This window comes from Nematolebias whitei, chromosome 12 (assembly GCF_014905685.2).
Source record: "Nematolebias whitei isolate Nwh7 chromosome 12, NemWhi1, whole genome shotgun sequence".
Lineage (NCBI taxonomy): Eukaryota > Metazoa > Chordata > Actinopteri > Cyprinodontiformes > Rivulidae > Nematolebias > Nematolebias whitei.
This window is the reverse complement of record NC_056509.1, coordinates 14,612,168-14,627,933: the sequence shown is the minus strand read 5'-3', so window position 1 is coordinate 14,627,933 and position 15,766 is coordinate 14,612,168. Positions and strand designations below refer to the sequence as shown.

Here is a 15,766-nt window from a genome sequence, read left to right as displayed (position 1 = left end):
CCCACCCACCCAGCACACACACTTTTTGCCCCACTCCCCTCAGGAAGGAGGTTAAGGAGCATTAAGTGTAGAACCACTAGACTGAGGAACAGCTTCTACCCTGAGGCTGTTAGACTCATGAATCTCTAACTAGAATAATCACTGTGAAAAACCATATCATGTTGCTGCTGATCTGTTTCATGTTGCTGCTGATCTGTTTCAATGTTGATGTGTTCATGCGTGCACATCTGCTCACAGACTCATGTTCATGTTTGTGGTGTTGTTCAATGTTTTATGTTATGAGTGCTTAGTGTATATTTAGTTGATGTTTTTCTTAGTTCATATCTTAGATGTTATTACTGTTTTTCTTATACATTTTATTGTTGGATGTAACTGGGACCCTGTGTACATAATTTCGCTCCACCACATGTACCACATGAGGTGCGAATGACAATAAAGAATCTCTCTCTCTCTCTCTCTCTCTCATATGTGCCGAGTAAAGATATTCTAAGATGAGGTGTGTGTTGTGTTTGTTGAACATGTGCACAGAAAAAAAAAGGGGGTAAATAAGAAATTTAAAATTTATCTGGCAACCCTGATGCAGGGCTCAGCTGCGTTCATTGCACATGCAGCATCTGCATGACAGTTAGTCCAAACTGGTGAATACACAAATGTCTTTTTGGAGCCTGGATTTTATTAGGCCCGAGCAGCGAAGCGCTGCGAAGGCCTATTGTAATTGCTCTGTTCAGGCCCGAGCTGCAATTTTTTCCGCCAAATGAATTGGCGTTTTGGGGGCCTTAACATATCCCAAAAGTCACCAAGTTTGGCGGATTCATCAGGACTGGTGAAGAATGACGTATTTTAAGGGCGTGGCAAAAATCGCAAAGGAAACGGATCAAGAGCGCCACCTAGAAATTTTCAAAACACCCTCCGTTTTAACCTTAGTTTGTCATAGAAACATGAAATTTGGTATGCTTGTCCAATTCCCCAAGATGCACAGAAAACGCTCTGGCACCAACGTTTTAGGATAAACAGGAAGGCGGCCATTTTGGAATGCCGGCCCAATTGAACAAACTCCTCCTAGGGATTTCGCTCAATCGGTTTCAAACTTGGCCAGTTTGGTCAAAAGGCATGGGGGACGCAAAGTTATCTAAACGGTTCATTTCGGAGCATGCTGAAGGGGCGGGGCCAGACCTCAAATTTAACATCTCGCCATAAAAAAACGAAACGCTAATAACTCCTACAAGAAAACTGTCTGAGACATCAAACCTTCAGTGATTGATCCACATCCGGTCCCCTGCAAGACTGAATGGTCAAATCATGACATCACTTAAGCCACGCCCCCTGACAACAGGAAGTAAAAAGTTTTACGTTGAACGATCCCTATCTGACCCCTGTTACCTGATCAGCATGATAGTGCGTCCAGTGACTGAAGACATGTTGGTGTAACTTGCTTTCCAACACTGACAGTTTTGGTTGGAGCAAGTGGGCGGTGCGGCGTGGCGAAGTAACACATAATGCCATACATTTGGCTCTAAATTCCACAGTTTGGAACCGAGGTGCACCAAAATCAGTATGATCAATCATTATCCACCCCTTGAACAGGAAGCCATGATAAGTGGCTAATAGCCTCCACAGCGCCCCCTACAATATTTTAAAACCTCAGCCCCAAGCCATTTTGGGACCGATAATTCTGTAACTCGATGAACAGCTGTATCTTCTCAGGACCTATGAAAAAGTCTCTTGGAGCCCTGGTCCAAAACAAACAGGAAGTCAGCCATTTTTGGTCAAAGGCTCATTTTTGGGTGTTTCTAATTGCAAATTTTAACGAACTCCTCCTAGAAATTTTGAAGGATTGCCTTCAAACTTGGTTGACATGCCTTTAAGACATTGGAGAGTAAAAGTTATCTAAAACTTGCATTTTCGTAAAGGGGCGTGGTCAGGCCTCAAACTTTCGCTTCACGTGATAAAGTTCAAAACATTAACTTTCAAACTGAAAGACCGAAATGCAGGAAACTTGGAATGACTCATCCCTGTTAGATGCCCGATGATCCACTGTGGTCATATTTTGATGTCATAAAAGCCACGCCCCCTCGGAACAGGAAATCTCTTTTTTTAAACTTGGAATGCTCCCTCTTTGACACCATTGACCTAATCAGGATGATCCTGAGTTAGAAGACAGATAATATGGTCTGACTTAATTTAAAGCGCAAACAGTTTTTGCTTGAGGATGTGGGCGTGGCGAATTAAGAAGTGACGCCGTTGCAGTACATTTGGCTCTAAATTGCACAGATTTCAGCCAAGGTGCACCAAAATCACTATGATCGATCATTATCCACCCCTTGAACAGGTGTCCATGATAAGTGGCCAATAGCCTCCACAGTGCCACCTACATTATTCCTACAGTTATAGCTCAGTGATATTATATCATTTGATCTGAACCAGATTTTGGGTGTATTATTAGTGAACACTTCTAGACACATTGGTGTTGGTTTTTAACTTTGGACTCCAGTGCGCCCCCTAGATTATTCCAACTGTTATATCTCAGTGAAATATCCATTATGTACCAGATTTTAGGTGTGTGATCAGTGAGCACTTATAGACACATTGATATTGTTGATATTGTTCTTTAACATTGGACTCAAGTGCATTATTCCAACAGGTATATCTCAGTGATACATCATCCAATTTGAACCTGAGCTTTTGTGCTTCATAAGTGAGCACTTGTAGACACATGGGTATTGTTGATTCATGACTTCATTACTTCATCACTTAAGCCCCACCTACTCAGAGAAAAAACTGTCAATTATTGGATGACACTTCCAGCAGATATTAGACTGAAACTTTGTTCGCTAACTGTCAAACATTCGCAACAAAACAGGAAGTCACCATAACTCCTGTCTGGAAGGTCAGATTTCGTCTATACTTGTAAGACCTGCAGATGGACAAGTAACGACATGGACGGGAGGCGATGTCGACGATTCGGGAAATGCGCCCCGTGGTGAACGCATGCAAGATTGGCACGAGAGCATTCGCGATGGCGACTGGGTGGACTAGCTGGAGCTCCCGCGGTCGCTGTAAGGCCGGAGCGGCGCTTTGCTGCGAGGGCCTCCAATGCTGCTTGCAGCTTTAATTAGGCCCGAGCAGCTCCAAGCAGCGAAGCGCTGCAAAGGCCTATTGTAATGGCTATGTTCAGGCCCAAGCTGCAATTTTTTCATTAGTTTTGTTCCTACATGCTGAAAAAGAGTGAGCAGAACAAAAGCACTCTGCTCTCTGACATTTATTATAACCGTTATTTATTATAACTGTTGTTATGTTTATTATAACTTATTTATTATAACTGCTATATTTATTATAACTGTTGTTATTAATTATAACTGTTAGAGCAGTAAAACTTTGGACAGCAGCCGTCTGTAGTGAGCATGTGCCACTTCACACTTGGAGTATCTCACACCTCTGTGGGGGGTTCCCCCGAAAATCTCCGCTCTGAGACTTGGATTCAGAAACCTTCACGGGAGAGCACGGCTGAGGGTCTGGGTTTGTACTCAAAGAGGGAGGAGGGTCTGCCTGAGAGAAAGAAGACAGCAGGAGGATTTCCAAGTATAAAACTATATTGTTTTATTTCGATATAGTCTCAACTTATATGGGAAAAAAAATCTATTTTCAAAATATCGAGATATCGCCCAACTCTTTCATTCATCCATCCATTTTCTTCCGCTTATCCGGGGTCGGGTCGCGGGGGTAGCAGCCTAAGTAGGGAGGCCCAGACTTCCCTCTCCCCAGTCACTTGGGCCAGCTCTTCCGGGGGAATCCCGAGGTGTTCCCAGGCCAGCCGAGAAACATAGTCCCTCCAGCGTGTCCTGGGTCTTCCTCTGGGCCTCCTTCCGGTGGGACGTGTCCGGAACACCTCACCAGGGAGGCGTCCAAGAGGCATCTTAAACAGATGCCCAAGCCACTTCAACTGGCTCCTCTCGACGTGGAGAAGCAGCGGCTCTACTCTGAGTCCTTCCCGGATGATCGAGCTTCTCACCCTCTCTCTAAGGGAGAGCCCAGATACCCTGCGGAGAAAACTCATTTTGGCCACTTGTATCCAAGATCTCATTCTTTCGGTCACAACCCAAAGCTCATGACCATAGATGAGGGTAGGACCTCCTCCCTGACCCAGAGAGGGCACTCCACCCTTTTCCGGCTCAACACCATGGCCTCGGATTTGGAGGAACTGATCCTCATCCCGGCCACGTCACATTCGGCTGCAAACCGCTCCAGCGAAAGCTGTAGATCACGATCTGATGAAGCCAATAAGACCACATCATCTGCAAAAAGCAGAGACGCAATCCTAAGGCCACCAAAACGGATCCCCTCAACACCTTGGCTGCGCCTAGAAATTCTGTCCATAAAAGTTATGAACAGAATCGGTGACAAAGGGCAACCTTGGCGGAGTCCAACTCTCACCGGGAACAAGCCCGACTTACTGCCGGCGATGCGGACAAGGCTCTGACACCGGTCATACAGGGACCTAACAGCCCATATCAAAGGGCCCGGTACCCCATACTCCCAGAATATCCCCCACAAGGTTCCCCGAGGGACGCGGTCGAACGCCTTCTCCAAGTCCACAAAGCACATGCAGACCAGTTGGGCAAACTCCCACGCACCCGCCACGACCCTGCTGAGAGTGTAGAGCTGGTCCAGTGTTCCACGGCCAGGACGAAAACCGCACTGCTCCTCCTCCTTCTTTGACTCTTTCATTCATTCAACCTTTATTTAGACAGATAAGTCACATTGAGCCTAGAAGACTACGAAAACCCATGAAAGGTTGAATGAATGAATTCTCTGTCATTTGTTCTTCTCAATTTGTATGCTTTCTTTTATGATTGTCCACTGTTGTCATCACTCTTTCTTAAAGTCAGGTCTCTCTTGTAAATGGTCGCCGAGGCTCAATGGGACTAACCTGTATAACTGTCTATTGTTGTCGCTGTTGTCCATTGTTGTCATCATTCTTTGTTGAAATCAGGTCTCTCTTGTAAATGAGTCCTCGAGGCGCAATGGATTTACCTGTCTAAATAAATGTTGAATGAATGAATGAATGAGCCTAGAAGACTCATTTACAAGTGAGATCTGTTTAGACAGACAGAAAGTAGTGAAACTGGACATGTAGGAATTGGAGGCAAAAAAAAAATCCTATCAGACTTTTTTTTTTCCTGCCTGAGAAGAAAAAAACTCTGTTATTGAAAAACACCTCGCACAAACAAGCACATAGTGATGTAGACATTTTGAAGATGGGGGGAGACGACGAGAGCGGTGAGCAATGGACACTCTCGAGGGCACTGTAAGAGTTCTGATAAGGATGGATTAATCAGCCAGTGTCCTCCGGTGAGATCCGTAAACATTCTCGAGGTATGTCGAGGAATGGCCAAGAATAACATCTATGAGAATCCAAGAGTCCTGAAATGATGACAATGTTTATTCAGCTGGTTTCATCTGGTTATCAGTTGGAAATTCCTCAGGGAGAGGGTGGTGAGCGTCAGCTCACATGTTCTCCAGGCGAATTCAGATAAGATGGCCTTCAAGGCCAGCCAAGGGAGCTAAATTCAGATAAACACACAGTTGTTTTGGGGACAGGCAGAACTTAATGCCAACTACCTTGAGTCTGTGTTGGTCCACTCGGTTCCGAAATGTCCAAATCACATGGCCACACCGATGGAACGTGACTGAGTAAAATTCCCGAGATCTGATCCATTCTGCTTAAAGCATTTGAGTCTAGGTACTCGAGGCAAGCAGTGTGATCGGGTCCAAATTTGCCGCTGATGACTTCCTTGATTGTCAAGGCCATATTAACAATTCGCTGTACCCTGGGCAACAATCTTCAAGGGCCCCATCATCACGACCCCAGAATCACCGTAATCTGTCAAAATACAGAATAAATTGCCATAATATACAGTAAATATACTTAAAATTCTAACTATCAAGTGTATTTTGATGTATAAAAATCCAAATGCTCATAGAACTATAAATGCTACTATGTACTCTTGTGGACACAAATCATCAAGACTGAACACGCTTTGAACACCATACGACACCATGTGTACTTGTTTAGCAACGTGTTGGCCACTGGAGTCAGAAGCATTTGTAATGGGGGGGGGGGGGGGGGTTGTCCCCCAGAAAATTTTGAATAAAGTAGATGCCATTTCCTGCATTCTGGTGTATTTTAACGGTTGTTAAACATCTAGTTTTACTTGCACAAGTAAACACTTGATTCAATAACTATTTTAGAGCTACAAGAAGTAGCCTGACCAACAGCTGATTCAATGAATTAAAAATATATTTAAAAGTGACAATTTGATGCCCACATTAAAACTAAATGACTGTAACTTAGTTGACTTCAAATGTAATAAGATTATCAATGGATGTTTGCAACAAAGGATTTACTGATTATAACAAAGAATCCTTCAAGAAACCTCCCAGTATAAATCATAAAACCATGACTTCTGCTCATTCTAAATTTGTCAAATGGTCTAAATCTCCTAAAGTGAAGGAGAATAATTAAAAAATAATAAATAAGATATATCCTGTAGCCATGTTTCTGCAAAGAAGATTTAAATTTGAGGTTGATTTGTGTGTCTTCTGTAAATCAGAAGATGAATCCCTCAAGCATTTTTATTTTTTCATGTCAATACAAAGTGTTTAGTAAGACCAGAAACTGAATTAATCTCAAACTTAACATTCCTTCTTTTCATGCTGATGCCATTTTATTTTATGTGGATAACTTAAGCTCAGCTTTCTCTGATGCCATAAATATAGTCGTACTTATAGCAAAGTATCACATTCACTGTAGTAAGAGGAGAGATAATAAGCCTTCCTTCCTGTTTTATGAACGATTTGAAGTCATAATTTTCTTCATTAAGTAGATTAAAAAACTGCTCACAAAAGATAAAAACTTATTGTTTTAATTAAAACAATAAGTTTCTCATTTATAGTCACGCTCCTTTGTTTTTTATTTATTTAATTTTTTATGTTTATAATTTTTTCTCTTTCATTATTTTGTGAAATGTAGTTATGACAGCCGTCACGAGTTTGTATTTGTATATTGTTGCATTGTTCCATTTTGTGTTAATAAAATTCTAGAAAAAAAAAAAAAAAACCTGATGAGCTTGTAAGCAGGTAAGGGGCGTTTACCTTCGGGACAAATTGAGGTCGTCGATTAGTCAGTTGCTAACACGCCTACTGGACTGATTGACAGGTCGTGCTGTGGAGAATCCGACTTAGTAAAAAAAAAAAAGCGAGAGCTGTAGCAGCTGCACTTGGAGGAGGCGGGGCAGCTCAAATGCAGCGGCAGCGCAGCCGCCTCTCTGCAGCGCAGGGCTCCAAGAGATGACCAGATATTTTGCTTTTACCCTCACCCTGGGCCCCTTAAGAGATTGTGGGCCCCTGGGCAGTTTCCCAGTTGCCTGTATGGTTAATCCGGCCTTGGTGATTGTAGATAAAACCAGCAACCAGCCAATTCCAAAAAGCAGAAACCAGTTATCGTAAATCCAATTAAATATGCATCCTTAAAATCCGCAAATGGCAGCAGATACACATCATCAAGTCTTCCAAGTCGATGAGATATCCAGCTGCGTGCGTGCCAACAGGGCAAATCGGATTGCCTAAAGCCTGTCTTCTCTTCGAAGAAATGTTATCAATTGTGTTGAGGGACCAACTGATCAAATCAAGTCCAAAATTATGGTTCAGAAGATATGTAAGAGAGTCTCACAAGCAGTTTCACAGACAGAGCAGCAAAGCGGAGAGGGAGGGGAAGGGAGAAGCGTCCAATCTCGGCAAGAGCAAGTGGTGAAATGATCTTACTCTACTCTAGCATGATGCTACCACCACCATGCTTCACTGTAGGGATGGTTTTGGCCTGGTGATGAGCTGGTTTCCTCCAAGCATCATGACTGTCATTCACACCATAGAGTTCAATCTTGGTTTCATCAGACCAGAAAATTTAGTTTCTCCTGGTCTGAGAGTCCTTCAGGTGCCTTTTGGCAAACCCTAGATGGGCTGCCATGTTTCTTTTATTAAGGAGTGGCTTTTGTCTGGCCCGCTACCATACAGCTTGATTGGTGAATTACTTCAGAGATGGTTGTCCTTCTGGAAGGTTCTTCTCTCTCCACAGAGGAATGCTGGAATTCTGACAGAGTGACCATCAGGTTCTTGGTCACCTCTCTGTCTAAGGCCCTTCTCCCCAGATCGCTCAGTTTAGATGGCCAGCCAGCTCTAGAAAGAGTCCTGGTAGTTCCAAACTTCTTCCATTTACAAATGACGGAGGCCACTGGGCTTATAGGGACCTTCAAAGAAGCAGAAATGTTTCTGTATCCTTCCCCAGATTTGTTCCTCAACACAATCCTGCCTGGAGGTCTACAGACAATTCCTCCGACTTCATGCTTGGTGTTTGTGCTCTGACATGCTCTGTCAAATGTGGGACCTTCTATACACAGGTGTGTGTCTTCCCAAATCAAGTCCAATCAAATGAATTTACCACAGGTGGACTCCATGTAAGTTGTAGAAACAGCTCAGTGATGATCAGTGAAAACAGCATCTGAGCTCAGTTTGAGCTTCGTGACAAAGGCTGTGAATACTTAATGCGATTTCTTCATTTTCTATTGTTATTAAATAAGCAAAAAAAAAAAAAAAAAAAAAAATTCTCATCGTCATAATAAGGTATTTATTGTGTGTAGAATTTTGAAGAGATTAATTTCATACAATTTGGAATAAGGTGTAACAAAACAAAATGTGGAAGAAGTGAAGCACTGTGAATACTTTCTGGATGAACTGTAAATGAAAACCTGATCAGTATTACCAGTAAATTATCTTCATGGTTCAGTCAGTGACTCGGGGGGAGCATGTCATAGAGTGGTCCTGCGACATGGGACTACTGGACCAAAATATTTTAAACGACCAGTCTGAGTGAAAGTTTCTTACTAAGATTTTGTCAGCTTTGGCCTCACTGATGCCTTTAATGTTGAGCAACTCCTTCTTGGGTGCGTAGGCCACAGCTTCCACGGTGTGAAACCCTGCATCCTCCAGCTTCTTGATGTCACTGGCACTTATTCCACATTGCTGTAAGGAGACACATAAGAACAGAGAGAGTCTGGTGTCATTCACAATGAGACCAAAACAGACCAGTGTAGGCAGAGTAACACATCCTCTCACACTTTGAAAAGCTCTGTGGAACAACTGGGTGAAAACCAAAAAGCTCAAAGTGTCGAAAATCCTCAGGATGGGACGGAGGTCGCTGTATCCCCAGAGGTACGCATGCTGCTGGGCCAACTGACCAGTTCAGCCACTGAATTAAACACATGCAACCTAGGCTAACTAGATGTGACTCTGTGCTGCCATATTGGGAAAATGTACATTTAGCAACATAAGCATGTGTAGACAATACCTAGCCAGGTCCCCTTAGACAGCGCGGAACCACAGAGGCTAGCTCCCGTTAGCGGTCCTCCAGCAGACCCCGAGCAGCCGGGACCCCAGGCCGGCTGAGTGACGGTCCGGAGCAAGCATAGTGCTAAGGCTAAGCCCCCAGTTCACCACCGATCCGTTCACATTTCTAATCGATTTTCCTCGCTCAGTGAAACAGCCGCTGAGAAGCAGACCCTGGTTATTGGCAGCTCTATAGTACGAAACGTGGCTTTAGGGACTCCAGCGGCCATAGTCAAATGCATTCCGGGGGCCAGAGCAGGCGACATAGAATCTTATCTGAAACTGCTGACTAAGGCTAAGGCTAAATACGGTAAGATTGTTATTCACGTCGGCGGTAATGACACCCGGTTACGCCAATCGAAGGTCACTAAAATTAATGTTGCTTCGGTGTGTGACTTTGCTAAAACCCAGTCAGACTCCATAGTTTTCTCTGGCCCCTTCCCCAACCTGACCAGCGATGACATGTTTAGCAGTATGTCGTCGTTTAACCACTGGGTGTCCAGGTGGTGTTCTGATGACATGGGCTACATAGATAACTGGAGTTCTTTCTGGGGAAAACCTGGTCTGATGCGGAGAGATGGCATCCATCTCACTTTGGATGGAGCTGCTCTTCTTTCTAGAAATATGGCAGATTTTTTTCTGACCCGACTGAAAAATGTTGGATTTTATACCTGGATTATTGAGCATGGACTTTGTTGTTGGATTTGTATACCTGGATTATTCACCATGGATTTTGCTGTTTTCAACCAGTTTGACAAGACTGTCAACAAAAGAGGGCCGGCAATGGAGGAGGGGCATATCAAAGAGACCATCTAATCACAAGCAGAACTGGTTTGTTCCACTTTGGAGTAAGCTGTTGGGGGAAGAATCAGTTTTGTTGTGCGTTTCCTTGACTGATGAAGCCTTCCGGATCGAAGGCGAAACATTTCAGCACAAAAAAAAAAAAAAAAAAAAATGTCCAGATGACATGACTGAAAAATGTTGGATTTTATACCTGGATTATTGAGCATGGACTTGGTTGTTTTCAACCAGTTTGACAAGACTGTCAACAAGGAAGAGGGGCGTACCAAACAGACTATCTAATCACAAGCAGAACTGGTTTGTTCCACGTTGGAATAAGCTGTTGGGGGAAGAATCGGTTTTGTTGGGCGTTTCCTTGACTGATGAAGCCTTCCGGATCGAAGACGAAACGTTTCAGCACAACAAAAAAGAAACTGTCCAGATGACATGACTGAAAAATGTTGGATTTTATACCTGGATTCTTGAGCATGGACTTTGTCAACCAGTTTCACAAGACTGTCAACAAAGAAGAGGGCCAGCAATGGAGGAGGGGCATACCAAAGAGACCATCTAATCACAAGCAGAACAGGTTTGTTAAACTTTGGAGTAAGCTGTTGGGGGAAGAATCAGTTTTGTTGTGTGTTTCCTTGACTGATGAAGCCTTCTGGATCAAAGGCGAAACGTTTCAGCACAAAAAAAAAAGAAACTGTCCAAATGACCTGACTAAAAAATGTTGGATCTACGAGTATTCTTGCCTGACCTCATCTGTTAGTCGGCCCATAACCAGAGCAAACAAGAAGGGGCTCAGAGCTGATCCTTGATGCACTCCCACCTCCACCTAGAAGCTATCTGTCACTCCTACAGCACATCTCACCACTGTCCTGCTGTCCTCATGCATGTCCTGTACCAGTCTAACATACTTCTCTGCCACTTGTCTTCACTGATTTTACTCTTTTTCTCTTATTCACAACAGTCATTCCACACGCAACCATCCAATGCTGTCTGGTCATGCTCTCCCATGCCACAACCATACAGTTCCCAATCTCCCTCAGGTTTCCTCTTATACACAGAATGTAATAGAGCTGTGTACTCCTTCCTCCACTCTTACAGGTCACTCTATGTTCCTCCCTCTTTTGGAAATAGGTGTTGACTACAGCCAATTAAATTCTCTTGGCAAAATCCACCACCATCTGTTCTTCCTGGTTTCTTTTCTTGACACCAAACACACCCATCACTTCCCCATCACCTCTGTTTCCTTCACCAACATGTCCATTCAAGTCTGCTCCGATCACCGCTCTCTCCTCCCTGGGATTACTCTCTATCACATCATCCTGATCCTTCCAAAATGTATCTTTCTCCTCCACATCACATCCAACCTGTGACGTAATCACTGACATTTAGCATCAGACCTTCTACTTCTATCTTCAGGCACATCACCCTATCTGACACTCTCTTCACCTCTAGAACGTTCTTTGCCAACTCCTCCTTCAGGACCACACCTACTCCATTTCTCTTTCTATCCACACCATGGTAAAACAGTTTGAACCCTGCTCCAATGCTGCGAGCCTTGCTGCCCTTTCACTTGGTCTCTTGGACACACAAAACATCTACCTTATGATTAACAGTAGAAGAATTTTCACCGGCACCCTGTTTGTAAACAGCACCAGTGGCGGTTGTTGTTAACTCAAGCCTCAACCGATCCAGTATGTTTTCATTTGATGAACTCTCATTATAGTTATGGCAAAAGTGTTTTAAGTCGATGTCAAATAAATAAACTGAATTATGTCCTTCCTGACACAACCCTCACCTTTTACTTGGGCTTGGGATGGGCACAAGAGATACACTGGTTTGTGCTCCCTAGTGACTGGTTTGGTTGTTTACCTTTTAAATATTAATAAAATAAAAATGTTTGAGCTAGACCAAATAATCTGAGACTGTGTGCACATGTCGAGTACTGTTCTTGATGAATGTTCATGCAAAAGCATACTAGGGTCAATCAGAAGAAAGAAAAAAACGTGATTTGTTTTCTGTAATTTTAAGAGTAAAGTAGAAAGGTCAGAATATAAACAATATTCAATCAGGTTATATGGACGGTTTATTTTTTGTGCTGAGACGTTTCGTCCTACATCCAAAGGACTTCTTCAGTCTGAAGAGCCACAAACAGAGTCCCACAAATAGCACACTCCCATAGTGGGAAGGAAAAAAACAACAACATTTTGCTGGTGATAAGTTTGTGGGACTCAGTTTGTTTGTGGCTCCTCAGATTGAAGAAATCCTTTGGATGAAGGACGAAATGTCTCAGCAGAAAAAGAAACCGTCCAATTGACCTGACTGAACATTGTTGGATTTTTACCTGGATTATTGAGCATGAACTTTGGTGTCAGAATATAAATTTTATTCATGAAAAAATAGTTGCAATGTTGGAAAAACATTTTTTTTTTTTACCTAAACCAGCGTGACCCGATGTGACCCATTCATTAAATTTGTTATTGCATTTGATGGTTAGATGGCACTTTTACCAGGTTAACTAAAAAGTAACGTGCAGTATTTTAGCTGAAGCTGTTTGAGATGTGTTTCTCCTGTAAATGTGTTGATGCTTATTATCTGCTTTAGTGTGTGATAAACACAAAGTGTTCACAAAGAGGGAATTTTAGATGCACCTCTGTAAGTTTAGATCGAAACAACTAATAGTGGGTGGCTGTGGTTAGAACAGTCGTCCTCTAATGTTGGGGGTTTGAATCCACCAGCAGTCACATGTTGAAGTGTCCCTGGGCAAGACACTGAACCCCTCATTGCCTCCAATGTGTGTCCCATCGGTGTATGAATGTGATAAAGCACTGATTAGTCTCTTTAGAATGATTTGTTCAATTAGGTTTGTATCTAGCAGAGTGCTGTATGAATGGGTAAATGAGCACAGATTGTAGTGTAAAGCGCTTTGAGTATAATGATATGATAGAAAGGCACTATATAATTACAGTCTATTTATATTTATCTATTTAATATAGATGGTTGTTGTGAATGCAGAATAAGTGAAGCTGGAAGACTGCAGACAGGACACAAACCTCCAGTCTGGACAGAAGCTGTGGGCCATAATTCTCCTCCTCCACCTCTGCAGCTTCACCTCTCACTTCACTTCTCATCGCCATCCCTACAAGATCTTCCAGTCAGACATGAGATAAAAACAGACTGATCACACACATCGCTCATATCCAAGTTAAACACTAGCTAACCTGCTAGTCTTCCAATTAAAAAACACCTTTTTCACGTGATAAACACGTCTTTCACTTATATCTGTAAATGTAAACATGAGAAAACGTATTTTGAATAAAATCTTGATGATTTTGACAGTGGTCTTACTTACAGCCGTGATCCTGTTCGTCTCATAAACGTTAGCTAACTTGTTAGCTTAGACTAGTTAGCGCTGTTTTCTTTGCGCTGTCAGTTGTTGAAGGTGTAAATGTGCGCTGAACCGCCGCCTAAACACCTGCGGGACAAGATTTAAAAACTACAAACTAGTTTCTACAGGTTTCATGTAAATACCTACTACTTTCTCCGGCTTCTTGCAGATCCCTTAAAGCTCCCGCGCGTACTCACTGAAAGACCAATGGAAACGTGGTGACGTCATCACGCACACGTCTCCCGGAGTTGAAACAGGAAATCCAGCAGTTTCTTTTCAAATTAAAAGCTCGGGAATGCTCAATGACAAAAAAAAAACTAAATAAATATTCTCCAAATTAATAGTGACATTTAGGAGTAAGATTATAAAATATTTCAGTAAAAACGAAGTGAAAATGTAGCATTCCAAAAAACAATACCATAGCAATCAGGCATGATTCCAACTGTGAATGCAAATGTCAACGTTGCATACAATGTTGCAAAATACTATCTGAAGTGACTCAGCTGCTACAAAACATTTGCTCAACGTCTTGGAAATATGTTTGCTTGGTTGTGGCAGCCATCTTGAACTGGATTAACTCTTTTCTACAAGTCTTTTGAATTATACATTTGAATTATAAATTTTATAATCCCTAATCAGGATTATCACTGTGAAAAATAATGTAATGCCACTTTGTTGATATGTGCTGCTGATTATTTCATGCTGCTGTATTCATTCATTCATTCGTACTCATCTGCTCACACAGACTCATGCTCATGCTGCTGTTGTTCGGCGTATGGTTTTGCACTATTAGTGATTAGCGTATCTTTGATCTTTTAGCGTACCGTTTGACGTTCATTTAGCGTAGTTCTTAGTTTATATCTTAGATCCTTAATACCGTTTCTTTTACAATTTATATTTTTGCTGTTAGATGTAACTGGGACCCTGTGCACACAATTTCGTTCCATCTCATGTACCACAGGTGATGCGAATGACAATAAAGAACCTTGAATCTTATTATATTCATCTATACTATAATAAATCTAATAAAAGTTATTCAGATGCAGATGTCAAGCCAATGAGTGTTTTCTAAAAGTTTCATTTAAATTCCACTGAGTGATTCATGTGATATTTTACTGACAGTACAGACAAACGCACATCATGGCCCCGCCACCTTTGGCGGCAGTAGATAAAGAGCTGTTAAGTTTAAATACAGAAGGTTTACTTGTTTCTTTATTTACACAGTTCAGACACAGGTGATAACATAATGTACGACATCAGGAGATATTCCTGCAATATTTTTGTTTCTGGAGCTGAGACTGATGTCCCCACCGGTGAGCCAAAATCTGGATCCATGAGAGTCCACCTGGAACTCTAATCCTCATTCTGATAAATAATCTGTAGGATTATAACTACTAGCACAACACAAACATTACACAGCTAAACTGAGGAGAATGATGAGGGCATTAAAAAGGCATGCTTTGTGTTCAATTGTTCCCTTTAGCTTCAGACGTTCTTCATAGAAACGTTTGATTAAATAAACAATACAAACAATAAACAACAAACTGAAAAGGTGTGATTTTCATTTGAGAGCAACGTTCACTGTAAATCCATGAGCAGCGTTACATTAAAAACAAAAACTACATATTCAGCACTGAACTTGGGAGAGTTTCAGTGACAAACACATCCACCAGTGAAGGAACACATCACTTCCTGTCAGCTTCATGAAACTGGTCATGCTGGTCTGTCAGTCAGAACCTGAAGCTCAGCCTCCAGTTTACTCACGTCTTCATCCTGAAGATGAGAACAGAGAAAAGTTAATTAAGTCTGTGATGAAAACAAATCTAACAGAGGGCTGCAAAAGTTTTGAATATATATACAATCATAAAAAATGTGGTCAGTGGTCTCAGCAAGTTCGTTACAAAATGAACAATTAGTACATTCAAAGCCAAACATTTACATAGAAAATCAGCAGAGGGATATATTTTGTTAATAATTTTGAATCTCTTTCGCTTTGGGAGCGACAGGGAATTTATAAAAATTTGATCTTAAGTGTTCAGCATCTTTTCTGGAGAAGGAATTTAGAGTTGTCTAAAAAAGTTAAATCTGGTCCTCTGGACATTCAAAAAAAACCAAAACAAAGCAAAACAACAAAAAATGTAGAAACGTTTC

At 42.1% G+C, this 15,766-nt stretch overlaps 1 protein-coding gene across 1 annotated transcript in view; it reads right to left on the bottom strand.

Annotated features, from left to right (window-relative positions):
* Window positions 1-13,652, bottom strand: part of rad51 (RAD51 recombinase) — a 40,717-nt gene extending 27,065 nt beyond the window's left edge. Inside the window, exons 1-3 of the mRNA XM_037685275.1 lie at window positions 13,580-13,652; window positions 13,281-13,375; window positions 8,938-9,075 (exon numbers count right to left, since the gene is read on the bottom strand). Coding sequence (XP_037541203.1) covers window positions 8,938-9,075; window positions 13,281-13,364 — 222 coding nt within the window. The 5' untranslated portion in view covers window positions 13,365-13,375; window positions 13,580-13,652. The remainder of the gene's footprint in view (window positions 1-8,937; window positions 9,076-13,280; window positions 13,376-13,579) is intronic.
* Window positions 13,653-15,766: the final 2,114 nt, after the last annotated feature.